This window comes from Anguilla rostrata, chromosome 2 (assembly GCF_018555375.3).
Source record: "Anguilla rostrata isolate EN2019 chromosome 2, ASM1855537v3, whole genome shotgun sequence".
Lineage (NCBI taxonomy): Eukaryota > Metazoa > Chordata > Actinopteri > Anguilliformes > Anguillidae > Anguilla > Anguilla rostrata.
In genome coordinates this window covers 16,494,395-16,510,096 of record NC_057934.1, presented here as the reverse complement: position 1 = coordinate 16,510,096, position 15,702 = coordinate 16,494,395, and the positions used below count along the sequence as shown (strand labels likewise).

The 15,702-nt window shown below is 38.4% G+C and overlaps 1 protein-coding gene across 1 annotated transcript; it reads right to left on the bottom strand.

The window, feature by feature from the left end:
• Window positions 1-261: 261 nt before the first annotated feature.
• Window positions 262-15,116, bottom strand: cusr (Copper-only SOD repeat protein). The gene is made up of 10 exons (XM_064320808.1): window positions 14,962-15,116; window positions 10,779-12,849; window positions 9,387-9,486; window positions 7,658-7,735; window positions 7,321-7,425; window positions 6,779-6,911; window positions 6,165-6,279; window positions 4,711-4,835; window positions 1,637-1,720; window positions 262-958 (listed from the first exon to the last, which is right to left on the bottom strand). Exons 1-10 carry the CDS (start codon window positions 14,999-15,001, stop codon window positions 867-869), a joined length of 2,943 nt encoding a protein of 980 aa, XP_064176878.1. The 5' UTR covers window positions 15,002-15,116; the 3' UTR covers window positions 262-866.
• Between the last annotated feature and the right edge of the window lie 586 nt (window positions 15,117-15,702).

Here is a 15,702-nt window from a genome sequence, read left to right as displayed (position 1 = left end):
AAGTACTAAATATGACAACTTTATTTCAGAGTTAATTTCTCCAATTACGTTTGGTCCCCTAAAATGGGGGGAACGTAAAAAAGACTGTAATTCCTGCATTGATCACTGGATATGGATGTAAATACCCTTAAATTAAAGCTGATGACAATCTGCACTTTAAAATCATATGCATTGTTTTATTTAAAATCAAATGTGCTGGAGTACAGAGCTAAAACACAGAAATTGTGTCACTGTTTCAATAAGTTTACATTTAACTGCATATATTTTTCATTAATATTTATTTAGTTATTTATTTACTGTGGAAAACAACATTTTTGCATCAGTTGAACATTTTTTTTTTTTTTTTTTTACAATTTACTGTACTGAATGTCTTCAACTTTGGACAATACTGATTTCCCCCACATTGCAGCATTTCATACAAGACATTTCAACAGACTCGGATGCTGTGCCATTTAAAAGATGTTGGCTTCATACAGAAATACATGAAATTAAGCATTATAAAAGTACAAAGGACTATACATTATAGAATATTGGCTATGTTTATATATTTGGACATTTTAGCTTACATTAATGACAGTATAAAGTATTGCTTCCTGTCATGTCCTCTATTATTACTGCATAAAGCACTCTTGTAAAACAAAATCGAACCCATTATGTGACAGTAAATATCCAGACATTTCATTTAATATATACAATTACTCCCTGCATTGATTTATTCAACCCAATAAAGGTCACATTCTGCATACTGTGAAGAACAAGCAAGTTTAAGCATATTTACAAATATAATATCTAATTTCTCCCCAAATAAAATGTATTTGCAATTCTGTTATCCTGGAATGAGCAAATTGCAGACTCTTATCTGTGGTCTACAGAAGAATCCAACAGAGGAGGAACTGGACGGCAGTTATTGTGAACATGATTGAAAGTCTTCCAGGAAATAGTAGTTCTCCAGAATTTCCTGAGAGAGACATGACATGGGAACTGTTAATTAAACTCTAATCATAATACAGATGCATGGAGATGTTCAGCTGAGGTTTGTCCTTATTACAGTGGCAGACAATGGGAAGTGGTGGTGTAGTACTGTAAGCCAAAGGTTACAGGTTTAATTCCCAGCTATGACTCTGTGTTTATGCTACTGAGTATGGGACTTAACTTGAATTGCCTCATCACATATCACATATCCTGCTGAAAATATGATGAGAGCAAAAATACAATTTACAATACAAGATAAAAAAGATGCAAATTGTCCTTTGTAAATTTGCCTTGCAAGTGTCATTAGATTTTGTGATTAGTTCATAAGAGGAAACTGGTTTTTCCTCTTATGAACTGTAAGGGATATGCATGTTGTATTGTCTTACACACACACACAGACGCACACAGACGCACACAGACACACACACACACACACACACACACATCTGCTAGCTTAATGGACACCTATGTATCCCTACTGTTTGCCCTCCTGCTGTTACTGCATGTCTTCAGACAATCAGTTGAATGAAGTACATAATTACTAATTATTCGGTGCCTTGTTAGCCCCATGCCATTTTCTATTAGGCCTGTCAGTCTGTGAATGTGACTATTTGGTCAGATAGTCACATTCACACACTCTCTCACACACACACTTCATACTTACTATCTGAGCATTGGTTAGATCTTCTAAATGGTCCCATCCTCTCATCATCTTTAAGGGAGTTCAGACTTTGCATGCTCACATTTCCTGAAAGAGAGTTTATGGTTTCTCACTTTCAATAAAAACATTAGTTATAGTTACTTTATAATTGCATTTTGCCAACCCCCGATTTAGGTCACTGTGGAAGACTGAGTATAGATATGTTTTTTTTGTTTTTCATATTTTGTAAGTTAAAGGATATTTAAGAGACTATAGAAAAAATAATTTTGGTTAATATTGTTTTATTTAGGATATATTTATTTTTTCAGGATGGACTAAAGGTTTTGTTTTTACTCTGAAACTTATTTCTCAACTAGTTGGTAGACAAAATTTTAGCAGCAAGAAAAAAAAGGAAAAAAAAAATAGAATTCTGCCCAGACCTTTTTGTTACATTTTTTAAACAATGACAATCAACTTTCACTCTCCACTGTCATGTGGTAGACATGTATGCCGTTGCTGTGGCCTTTTAAACTTCCTTATGCTGTGGGAAGAAGCAAAGCCAAAAAGCAGGCTGAAAATACTGACAGAAATTGAGTATGTGAAGGATGACATGTTCCTGTTGGCAGAGACCATAAAAAAGCTAAATATGTCCATAAACAGAATTAATTTTAAAAGCGTGAAATATGAATTGTTTTTAAAAGATCATGCTCAACCAGGCGGTTGATATGTCATTTGAAGGTAGGGAAGGATAATGAGGATTAATAATAATATCACTGAATACAAAGTTTAGCAAAGAAAGCATGTGTGATTCATTTGCAAAATTGTTTCATTTGCAAACAGGTGAGTACTAAAAGTTGTTGAAGGCTGATATGGATGATTTACTCCATTACTAATTTCTCAAGATGTAAAATACAGGTTTAGTCATTTTTGAGACTGCTTATTTTACTATGCTGAAATGCCATGGCCAGGACTTCATGGACACCATACTGTTTTAAGGCAGATCATTTCCTGCATATTCAGAGACTGAGGAAGGATCTCAATGATGAAGATAATCCATTTTACATCCTCAGAATTGCAGATAAGAGTGATAATTCTTACTTATCAAGTGAAGTAAGACTTGGATGGCTTTTTATGTTAACCTTTATCTAAGCCTATGAGTGCTTTTAGTTTGTCTTTTACTGACAGATCGAACAGCTGGTAGAGGTCAATAATTTCCTAAATAAAGGTCACAGTGATACAAAATCACTTAAGACTCTTATTACCCTTATCGGAAGTCTGATTTTGACAAAAATAAAGTGACAGTTTATGAAACAGGTTAAAGGAACAACTGAATCAGAGAAGACTGAAATAGTGTTTTATTTTGACTATTAGCCTGGTGGTTTATTTCTGTTTATGATAATATTCTGTTAATAAAATACATGTTGTGGACTGGTTTTCTTGTGACTTGGTTACAAGTGAAAATGTGTTTGAATCTATTAAAACTGTACTGTGCGATGCAGAAAAAAAACAGAACAAAGATAGCAGAAGAACAAATCCTGTGATCATGTGGAATACAAGTTGATGTTTGTGCTTCTTCTTTTCTAACCACACGGACCGGTGTTAGAACACATACCCTAACCCTAACCCACCAACTAGGGGAAGCAATTGTTCAAGAAAGACCATAGCTTATACCTCTGCCTACCTTCACCCATTGCCATGCATACAAGATCTGCTGGACAGTCTGGGGGTCAACACAAGGTTCTCCATACTGGATCAGGGAAGTGCACACCAAGGTCAGGAGTGTGGGACCCAGACACCTAACAGCCTTTACTATTCCTTGGGGGTTATATGTATGGATATCATTTCCAATCAGCTTTCCAAATGGCCCAACAACATTTCAGTGATGTATGGGGGGTGTTACAAGAGATTAGGGATGAGTGTTGTGCTCCATATCTGGATGATGTTCTCTGTTACTCTAAGATCATGAGATCATGTGACCAGTCTCAGACATGTGCTTCGCCAGATGAAAGAAGATGGCATCAAGCTCAGTCACAGAAAATGTGAGCCCTTTATAAAAAAAAGTCTGCTATAGTGGTTGCCTTGTGTCAAGAGCGGGACTCATGATCAAGCCAAAGGCCTTGGAAGCAATGATTGCACTCAAAGAGAAGGAACCTCACATAGCTGGGGAGGTCCGAGCACTGCTGGGAGTTCTGGGATATTATCATCCAGGATTCATTCAAAATTTCTCTCAGCTGGCAAGGCCCATGTTTGAGCACATTGTGAGACCAGTGGAAATTCCACGAAACCACAGAACTGGTTAATTTATTTTGATTAAAAAGACATTTTGAATATAACAGTATGGACTAAAGGTTTAGTGTTAAAGTATCAACTGAAAAATAATATTTAAAGAGCGTTTTGTTTTGGCTATTAGCTTGTTTCTGTTCATGTTAATATTCTGAGTACGTGTTTTGGACTGGTTTTCTGGTGACATGGTTATAAAGAAAAATGTGGTTTACGCTATTATGACTCATGATACATGCAGAAAAAAAGAAGAAGGATAGCAAGAAAAAGAAATCCTGTGGTCAAGTGTAACACGGATGATGCTGATGTTTTGCGTTTCTTCTTTTATAACCACAGCATGAGTTCTCACTGTCCCTGCCTCACCAATTTTGGAAGTCAGCACATACACAAGACACTGAGCACAACAGCATTGGTCCTCTGCCTGATATAATATTCATAAAGATTTGTTAGCTATATGCTCAATTTGTAAAATGAATGTGTATTGTGAGTACTGTATTGTTTCCAGTAGACAGCAACTTATTTAGTGCCTGGCTGCTGTGCATCACCCAGGGGGGTGCAACACTTTCATGGAGTTTGAGGCATTATATAAATGCAACCAATTATTATTATTATTATTATTATTGTTTGTTGTTGTTGTTGTTAAACAATTGACAAGTATGGTCAATAACAGACTTGTCATCAGAAATGTCTGGGAATACTTCAATATTGTCATTATGTATTTTATTCCTAGATACAGAAAATTGTATTACTTTCACAATAAGGAACAAAATACATCATGACAATACATGACAGAAATACATTGTTATCATTAAAAATACCTGAAACCAGAATGCTGACTTTCTGGCACTGCCCCCCTGCTGCAGATGAGAGTGCTCCTGGCAAGATGGTGACTCTCCAAAGATCAACCGCAAGAACTGTGGCAACCTTGCTGCGTAAGTCATATCTGAAACAATAATAAAAATGCAATGAGTAAAATGACAAAAATGTGAACCAGCTTTTTATTCATGCCAGGTGTTCACACCCTTTACCAGAACCCAAACTGTCTTCTTTGTGGCTCTACCAGTCGAGCCTTGCTCATCATTTACATGGCTCCTCAACCAAAGCCTCAGAGGGCTCAAAGTCTGTGGCGAAAATGATTCACTTTTCTGACAGTTTGGTTTTGTAAAATCAGTTGTAGAGATGTTACTGTTAGACTTCAGTAATTAATTTTTTTTTTCAACTCATGCACAGTATCATGAGCTTGTGGATTTTGAAGGGAATTTTTGTTTGAAACACAAGCATTTAAATATGTTTTTCTTTCACATCAGTTTCATAATGTTTGTCAAACATTTGTTCAACAGTTTGTTACAGACATTTTCGATTTTCATGTTTTTTTTTTACCCTTTATCTGACAAAGATTTTTTTTTTGAAACATTGCATGAATAAACCACAAAGCAGTATTTGCAGGTGTGTGGCTATTCTTTATTCTTTCATTGCTTCATTCTATTGCCCTGCACCTAGCTAAGCCAGATAGGTCTGGGAGGTCCCCTGAAAGTTATTTTAAGGAGCATTGCAGGAGTGGATGATCTTTCATGTTCATTTCATTATGCATTAATATCTTTTTCCGTTTATGACCAAATAATATCTGGGATCATTTAGGAAAAGCTACCAGTAAGTTTGTATGTGACATGCCATGCATCATGTATCTATGACAGAACTTTATTTTAAATTGTAAATGCTCATATATAATATATAAGACTTTGCAGACTACGTATTGCACAATGTAATCTTACAGCCAAATTGGATTCTAACCAATGGTTTGTGTTAGGAGGGTGTATCTCTTTGCACATAGCTCCATGTCAGTGTTTTTTAAATTTTTTTAAAATTAATTTTACTGCCCAATCCAAAATCTGAATATCCATAACACCCTTCGGATTAAGGCTTTCACTTGTGCAACTTTGCAAAGTGTGGGATAGAAATTATATTGAAGGATAGCAACATTTTTCCTCACAATCTCTATTAGTTCATGTGACAAAACATATTCTTGTGTGTTTCATTCAAGTAAAACAGCTAATCTAGCTTCAGAGGATGTTTCAATTTGAAGCACAGGGAAACCACCTTACATTTCCACTTATATTATACTGTATTACTGTACACATTTATTTTTAGTGCTACACAAACTTATTCAAAGTAAAAAAACATACATATCCATTTTTATTTCGTTGTTTCATTTTGAGTTTTGAAATCCTGTAATCTTTCATCTATTTAAATGTTTGTAGCTTACCATCCTTACCTGCTAAAGTTTTTCACATTGGGGAAGATGAGTTCAGTGGAGGGGGACATTGGCTGAATGTCAGCACAGGCCAAAATCCTACTTTGGTTCCTCAGCACTATTGATCGGTTCACAACTATGGTACAGAAAAAAAAGTGTTACATATATTCCCAAATGTAGTCATTCTTCCACAACTGTACAAGTAACTTCAAGCAACTAGCATGCTCTGATGACCAAAAGCCCAGCACATTAATAAACTTGAAATAATTGTAACATGTGCACCAAATGTCCTTTTTGAATTATTGTGAGTGTGCAGTTGTCCTGTCTAAACAACTGACATATTAAATCAGTTTCATGTCACATAATGAACTAAATGGATGACTGAAAATTAATTCACAGAACCCCATCACCACAAAAATATAAACACATATATATATATTTTCCCCTCTTTAAATGTAATGATGAAATCTGAGCGAATAGATTAGTTGGTTTAGTTGACCAAAACAAAGCTACACAGAATGTGGAATGTTGTGTGTGTGTGTGTGTGAGGGTGGGGGGGAGGGGTATTAGTGCTTTCAGCACACCCATATTAGTGATAATGTGTAAATAACCATGTGAAAACCGTAAACTGCTACCTGTGAAATCCCCGGTCAGCTGAAGAGTTGTGTCAGTGAACAGCATTCTCTGCCCCAAGTTCACATTCCCATGTTTGGCTGACAGGTCCCCGACCGCACAGTTTAGAGGATGGTCACGGGAGCAGCTGGAGTTCTATGGGTAGCAGAGAAGAGTCTGAAATATCCATTTTCACTTACACTTCCCTGTGCTGGAAAAAATTACTTTGCATCTCACATCTTTACCAGCTTCTATTGTACAGTCTGGGTTTGGCTACACTGTGTGCAGCATGAATTATTCAAATGCCTTCATAATAAAACATGAAGCCATGCATCACTACTGACGCAAAGCTCATGAAAACCTGTGACAATTATGCAAACAAAAATAAATGAGGTTAAATAAGTCCATACTAGCATATTGGAATTTAGTCTCCAAAAAATGGTTATCCTCAAATCAGAAATGGCTATGTATGCGCATAGGTCTAAAAAATAACAAAAAGGACAAATGTTAAATCCCATTGCATCATATCATATGACTCATCATGTAATGTAAAGAGGGAACTCACCACAGCAGGCATGCCAAAAGGATTAAATCGGCCTCCAACTCCAGTGCATTGACTGACATTCTCACCAGCACGGAAGTCATGTACATCCCAGGAAGGATCCATAACCTGTGGGTAAAAAGCTAAAAACTTAGCTAAATGCAATTCAGGAGCCCTCAAGTTAAATCGTAGACCTACTGTATTTTTCCCTTCCCTTCCTTGTTTTTATACCTATACTAGTATGTGTACATACTGCTGTGTTGTAACAACCAATGCTTTATTGAGTGTGCAGACTAAAAATATGTACCCTTCTTCATATTATGCTACCCATAATTTACTTGAAAAACAGCTTTGAACTCACTGCAAGCTTTTGTGATGAGCGAATGTCCACCTCCAAAATGACGTCGCTGTAGCTGCCATCAGGATATATCCACTGAGACTACAGAAGCATAGGGGATTATGTTAAAATGCATGCATTACTATGCAAGTTAATTTTCCATGTTAAACCACAAGGAGAATGAACTTACACTAAGCAATGTCGCACAATTAAAAACATTTTTTTTGGATTTCAGTAAGTAATATGTTTCGAATGGACTGTTTTCACTTTCAAAAAAGGAACCAGCAAAATCAATTATGACTATTTAAATCATTTAAAATACACACAAATAAGGGAAACTGAATGCCCAAAATAAAATTAAAATAAATTTGATATAGGCCATACTGGTTTTCAAGCTATCTTTCAGTACTTGCTCATAATGTGTTAACATAATATGTTCGGCGGCTATCTTTCATCTGACAGATCCTTCTGCTCATCGTCACGCGGGACTGCAGTGGGCTGCGGGCAGCACTCACACTACCAAGCCCCCCTTGGCCAGTGCAGCGCCGCGGGAACTGCACTGCAACCCCCATGATACCGCTATTATCATGTATACCGCTCATTTAATCGCCCGTCCGACAACTGCGTCATGTTTTTGTGGCAGCTTTGAAAACGATCAAGTTCCCAACCCCCTCCCTCCGTTCGCATTTCATTGGGTCTGTCAGACATATTGCTTGCAAGTAATGTCAGGTGGTTATCACATTATTTACTATTTCTTGCTTTCCCTGACGTCATTATATAGAATACTTGACGTCTGTACAATGTGTCACAGTTTAAAAAATATTATTATTATTATTATTATTATTATTATTATTATTATGTGAGAGTAACTGAATTGGAGCAGAGAGGCAAGCTGACATTATCTGTAGACCCTGTTGAGTTTGCTAGGAGGGTGTCTTAAAATTACGAACCGTTTTGTAACTTTGGAGAAATACATGTGCGAAATAGCTTTCCAGTTTATAAAATTCACCAACATTCACCAGCTTTCTGGGATAGGATCCATGTGTCAATGTGTTAGCAACACCAAGGCACTAACATTGCCGTAGCCTACTTGGTAATGAGTTACACCATGCTTGTTCGTTATAAAGCCAGTAAAAGTAGGACATATAGTTTGCTGCAATTTTTAAATATGGATTGATTTATTTATTTGACTGGAACAAGTAACCATTATCTTTTTAAAGTAGCCTACAGCAGTGGTTCTCAAACTCGGTCCTGGGGGACCCCTGTGTATGCTGGTTTTCATTCCAACCTCAACAGCAATCCCAGAATTTTAACAAGCTGTTAATTTTTCTTAATTAGGTGCTTTTCATGTTTTAGAGCTGGGGTTCCAGAAAGGGCCAGTGTGGGTGCACACACCTGCTTCTACTAATCAATCACTAAAGTCATTGCTAAGCACCTTGATTATTAGAATCAGGATCAGGTGGCCTGGCCCTTTCTGGATAAGACTGGGGACCCCCGCTCTAAAACATGAAAAGCACCTAATTAAGAAAAATTAACAGCTTGTTAAAATTCTGGGATTGCTGTACACAGGGGTCCCCCAGGACCGAGTTTGAGAACCACTGGCCTACAGTGTAATGTTTAGCTACTTTGCTGGTTTAAAAATAAAAAAAAAATTAAAAAAAATGGCAATGGTGCATAGTCCAGAATATAAAATAGGCTACGTTGAAAGATTTCGCACAATTGAATTTTCAACCTGTAATCAAAGAGTTCTCACCAGTGTAATCGATCCCGTAACGTTGCTCTTGAACGTCGCCTGTGCTGTCACCAGCTGACCAGCAGAGGCGTTCACAGCAGAAATGTTAGCGCACTGCATCCTAAATTTCATTTAAACAAAAATAAGTGAATACATTCAAATGTAAGAAAACGCACGCATACATATGATTTATAACATCCATTCTTCAGGAATAATGCAAATGCAAATACAATTTACTTTCCCATTATTAAAAAAAAAATTGCAATGAGCTTTGTAATCTGCAATTGTAGTCTGAGTTACTGTAAGTAGGACACTTTCGAGACTGACGAGTGAGAGACCAGCTCAAGGTTGTTTTTCAGAATTAAGAAGAATGGGGACCTCAATTCCTATGAGCTTTTGTTATAGAACCCAGGCTATATGTGTCATAGACAGTTCAGCAACAGACCGTAAAATATTGTTCAGTTTTTAAGATATCCTATCTAGTTATATATAATTCAGCAGGTTCAATCGTGCCACTGCACAAGACTGTAAACAGGAAATCATTCTTCAAACATTGATGTTGATTTACATTAAATATCTCTAGGGGTCCCCCTCTACTGGGATGTCACCAGTACCTGCGTTACTGTTAATTTGAAACAAATGAGCATGTTCTGCTGCTTGATGCATGGATGTCAATCTAAATACTTCCATTTAATAAAAGGCACTGATTACATTATGCATGTTAGGTGTGTATAAATGAACACATTCTTGATATTTAAATTGAATTTTAACACGACTAAGGATAATAAATGTATCATAAATCTGGTTATATTTACTTTTTCACAGTAATTTTTGATGAATAACAGACCACGTGTTGTTCATGTCTTCTTACTCATGTAATCAGTTCTGCATTTTGGGCCGTACGCCCGTAACATTAGGCTGGAATTTACTTTGAGACACTAAGACATTTTTGGAAGTGGAAATTGAACATTTTGTGTCACCACTATGCCGTGCACAAGGAGGCACTAGCACTGAAGCTTGTGCTCTCTATGGATACAATTACTCATGCGCAAATGACTGTTTTTCATACTACAAGACACAGTGTCATTTAAATGAGAGGGCATCTTGTACTTACAATAAATTATAATAAATGGTAAAAAAATAAATAAAAATAAACATAGACATACTGTAAGACCATTCTACCCTGTTAGCACAAAACTTGTGTCCCACTGAGCTCATGGCTATTACCTTTACAGAGACACTCAGAAACCCTTGTGACACCAGCTGAATAGCCATAAGTGCTTGTGTGGTTTGTTTATGTTAGCGAATGTTTTGAATGGGTTATCTCACTCATATGTGCAAAATATAAAACACAGACAAAACACCAGAGCAAAATAATGTGTATAATGCAAAAAATTGTAAAATTTACAATACCTTGAACCATTGGTGTAATGAATTACCACTGAACGGCCAACTATGCTGTTTGGTCCTGAGAGAGGCATATTGCTGTCCATATAAAGTTCTTGTTTTTTGTCCAAATTTGTCAGTAATCCAAACTTCCCACTAATGTCACCAATCTCATATTGGTCTACAGAGCCGGTTCCAGGTGCTGGAGACATGGATGCATTGATTGACAAGGGATTGAAGTGGCCTAAGATGTTCTCATTAGAACAGGGATTGCTGCCATTCTTAATGGGAAGCACATGCACGTGGTAGCCTCCAGCCCTGGAGGCCAGATTCGACAGGGAGACGTTGATTTGCGTTGGGCCCTGAGGTGACTCCTGTACAAAGTGGATCTGACCTGTGGCTGTCCCCACCCCAGCCCAGGAGCCAGTCTGTGCCGATGGCAACCGTGCGTCAGTGATGTTAGCGCAGGCCAGTCTGGGCCCCATTCTGTTTTCCCTGTGGATCACCACCGATCTGCCAATCACTGAGACCCAGGAAGTCGTGTCAGTGAAGAAGTACTTGCTCTCCACCCCTCCAACCTTGGGAAGGAGGTGTAGAGTTTGGTGTTTGCTGGCCAGGTCTCCGATTTCACACGCAAAGGGATTATCAGGCCTGCAGTTGGCAGCATAGCTGCTGTCTGTGGTGTTGATGTTGAAGGGGTTCCAGTGACCCCCAGTGCTCTGACAGCGATCCGTGCCATTGTCAGCCTCAGAGCTGATGGGGTACTTGTGGATGTGCCAGTTGTGACCGTTAGTTGCAGAGGTGGCTGGGTCCCCATAAGAAAGGTCCAGGAATACAGATACATCTGAGTAAGGGTTGGCCCTCAACTGGGTGAAGAGAACGGTGCCAACCACAGGATGTGTGAAGACCGACTTACCCACAGCCACTTCTCCTGGGTATCCGATGCTGGCACATGCAAACCTGCTGCCGTTTGGGTAATGAATCACCACTGAGCGACCGATGATGCTGTTATTGCCAAAAAGGGGAAGGTTCCAGTCAGTGAAGGATTTTTCAAAGTTGTCTGTGCCTTCCAGGGAGCCATGCTTGCTGCTGAGGTCCCCCACCTCATACATGTCATGAGTCGCACCTGGACCTTTGGGATATGCAGGGCCACTTGTGTTCACGTTAAATGGGTTCCAGTGTCCCCCCACATTGTCATTGCTGCAGACACCCTCTCTGGTTGAAAGCATTTGAGGAAGCGGGAAATGATGTACATGATAACCTTTGCCCTGACTTTTCAGGCCAGTCAGATTCGCCCTTATATTTGTTACGTCAAATGGAGATGGCTGACTAAAGCTGAAGTAGCCCTTGGCCCCTTTCATGTCAACACGGGCATTCACCTGCTTCTCTTCCATCACCCTGACCATGGCACATGTGAACTTTTCGCCAGATTTGAGTACCAAAAAACGTGCATTGTTGGTGAAACTTGTCACATCATTCCTGGATTTCTTTGGCTGGGTGGGGGCACCCACGGCCAGGCTCCCCAGGCTGGACAAACTTCCCAGCCCGGACGTGTTCAGTTGGTTCAGAAGAGCCTCACAGCTGGGCGTTGAGCTCTGTGACACAAATGCATCAACACTGGTGGCATTTATACTGCCTTGGACCGGAACCAGGTTGGACAGGATTCTAGCAGAATTGTCTCCTACATTTTGACGAATGTAAACATCGCCTGCCCAAACCACAAAAAATCTGGCCTGCCAGGTGTTCACTTTTTTATTTTGACGAACAACAGTGCAGGCCTTTGTGCCATTGCACGCTTCGACCACCAGGGAGAGATCATCTAGCTGAGGCCTTTGAGCAAACAGGTCTGACACGTTAACAGTGGCAGCAGTCTGGTTGACATTAAAGGTGTAGACTCTCGCTCCAATGTTCGTCTCCTGACAGGGCATTTGGAAGTGGCCGTACATAACAGGGAATGCATGTAGGGAGAGCTTCATCGGGCCACAGGATCCTGTGGTGATGTTGACCGTGACCGTTTGCTGACTGGAGTCAAAGCTTGTCTGTCCCAGCACTCCGGCCATATTTATGTTAGCTTGAAATTGCACACAGAATGCCAGCCCTGCAAGTTTGCAGACAGAACAAAAAGAAAACAGATGGTACTGACATACTCTCACAAGGCAGGAGTACACTGGGTCATCTGATAGGATTGTGTACTGACACCGTGATACGGTGTTGATGAATGGATGACATACTTGTATTCGCACAGTCATTCTAACCTGGAAGGTTTACATTATAATAACTGATCACAGTTTTCTTGGTCCTTATCCAGGGCAGCAGCAATCAGACTAAATCAGAGGGCAAAATGTATGCTGTGGCATTACCTACCTACAGACAATTGCTGATAGTAAAGACTTGAAAATAAACACTCCTGATCTACAGTATTCATCTTAATGAATATTATTTTCTGCTCTACACTAGGTTTTGATGGCTAAAACCTCAGCAATAATTTGAAATATGCAAAGATCAAACTTTACTTTATACATTGAAATACACAATACAGTCATACACTTTTTGTGTCAAGAGTCAGCCACCAACAGGTTATGTTATGTCCTTGAATGTGAAGGAGTGAGAGATGATTGCCCTTTTCTCCTAGTGTGAAAGAGGACTTATCGCATCACTCACTGTGCCACAACCAGTATTTATGTAGTGCAATTCAGTGACTACCCATATTAATCAGGTCATGTAAGTGGAGACTCTTGTTTTACTTTACCACCTGATATATTTTATCCCCAAATCACATACATAATCAGACAACAAAAGCATCATGTTTCACCCGGACAGTACTTAAAGTCTACTTTCTGCAATGGCAAAGCAAGAGGATCTGGTTTAGTGTGTAATTTGTTGACACATTTAATGAAAGATCAAATTCTTAAAAAGCTATAATTATGGGATTTATACATCACTAGTCTAAAACTATTTAAAAATATAATTTAAGTTTGCTTCTTGTTGGCTAATAAAATATATATGAATTTCAGACCCTTCATGTTTTTCCCAGTAAACATTGGAGTCAGAGTTTTCCGTCATTGTTATTCCTTAGGTGTGACTGTGTTAACATTAAATATTCACACTGATAACATTCATTATTTTCCACACAAAGAGTTGTTACTGCATGGAACAGCTTGAAAGGTTATGTTATAGAAGCAGAGACTATTGAAGAGTCCAGTGTATTATTACAAGGTTTTATAACAGGAAATCCTTTTATCAAGGATAACTTTGTGTGGTTTATATGGTTTTTAATCATCATTTTGTATAAAGTGTAAATATCTGAGTTAATACACGAAACATCAGAGACTGAACTGCGCTAAGTGGCCAATATGTTTAACAAAACACTTATGATGTCAGCACCTCATCAGCAGGTGAATGGTCTGAGCTGGGACCCACAAAGTGCTCAATGGTCACTATTTAGATTCGCATTATTTACATCCTGAGGCATACATTGCTCTGTAATATTCTTTGTGGACCTCAGTCATGGCAGAAATATCTGAACACTGCTATATTTGCCAGGGAGCTAACGATATATAGGAACTAATTTTTATAAAATATAAATAATGAGGACATTGTCTGAGTGCCAGAAGTGACCTAACTACACAATTGCAGAAGTTGTCCTGTTCTGTATTTCTAGTTTTAAGATCTGGACTACGTGCACAAATATAAACTTAAAGGTAGCAAGAAGCCATGCATCTTACATAATACATCATGTTGATTTATATCGCCTTTATTATGGTCTTTCTTTAGCTTTTATGCATTTTGGCAAATTAAATATGTACTAAGTTTGTAAACAGTTTAATGGGTTTGTGGTACTACAAATACACTCAAACAAAATATGTATGCATCAGTCTCTTGCCCCCTTAATAACAACTCAATTAAGGATCATGATAAAAAAATTATTAAATGTTCAGTTATTTCCAATAGGTGTCTGTTGATGGAAATATTTACTTAACACATCTGACACTTGCACAATCTGAGAGCTGTCTGGGATGTACTGTACAATAGCATGCCTGGCACATAATGCAGCAGATGTATCACTGATACTAGCTGTTCAACGTTAAATGAATAGCTGATGGTTACAAAAATAAAACATAAACCAAACACACACACACATACACACACACACAAACACACAAGCACACACACACACACACACACAGAAGAAAATTCTGGAAAAACTCACCCAATGAGGTCAGCAATATGAAGACCTGGGAAAGGCACATTGTGGCTTCTTGCGTGTGTGTGTGCGCGTGGCTGTGTGTAGTTGTATGAGGAGGACTGTGCTCTTTGCCTGTCTCCAGTTGCTCCTGAGAGAAGTGGTGTTGAGCTGATATAGTCTCTGTTCAGCTTCACTGCCTTTTGTCCTGTCACTGATTGGCTCATGCAGGCCTTCCTCTTTAGAGTCACACTCAAAGGAGGAGCTGCAGGCTCAATGGCTACGTTCACAACTCCTACTGCAATCACCCACAGGTGATCACAAGTGAGGCACATCCTCTCATGTATATAATTTCCGGCAAGTTTTAGATCACATTTCTTCTTTAAGAGAGTAGGAAAACTATCTCCTTTTTCTAAAGCAAAAGGCAAAAAATACTTTTGACATTGTCTGCAACTCCATTTATTTTTATTATTAGAATTATTACATTTTTTTCCACACTGTGTAAAAGTATATTCAGCTTGTCTATAATTTTTTTTGAGGTCTTGTTGTTTCTTCTTTCAATATGTCATTTTATTTTTGGTCCTTTTTCCTTGTGATGGGATATTACTGGATATTTCTCCTGTAAAATTAGCGCTAGATGACCATCAGAATTGTATTTTTAGTAACTCTTGTAGCAGTTATACATTCTGAATGACACTTGAGCCTGTGGTACAACGCGGTGGCCATTATTGCACTTGATTGAAGTGACTGGAGAAGTCGCAGGTGACA

What these genes read in the sequence shown, in the direction of transcription:
- cusr (XM_064320808.1), bottom strand. Translation starts at nt 15,001, where the DNA reads ATGTGCCTTTCCCAGGTCTTCATATTGCTGACCTCATTGG. An exon ending in TTACGGGATCGATTACACTG is followed by an intron (nt 7,736 to 9,386) that starts GTGAGAACTCTT and finishes ATGCTTCTGTAG; the next exon opens with TCTCAGTGGATATATCCTGA. An exon ending in CTTTTGGCATGCCTGCTGTG is followed by an intron (nt 6,912 to 7,320) that starts GTGAGTTCCCTC and finishes TGCTACCCATAG; the next exon opens with AACTCCAGCTGCTCCCGTGA.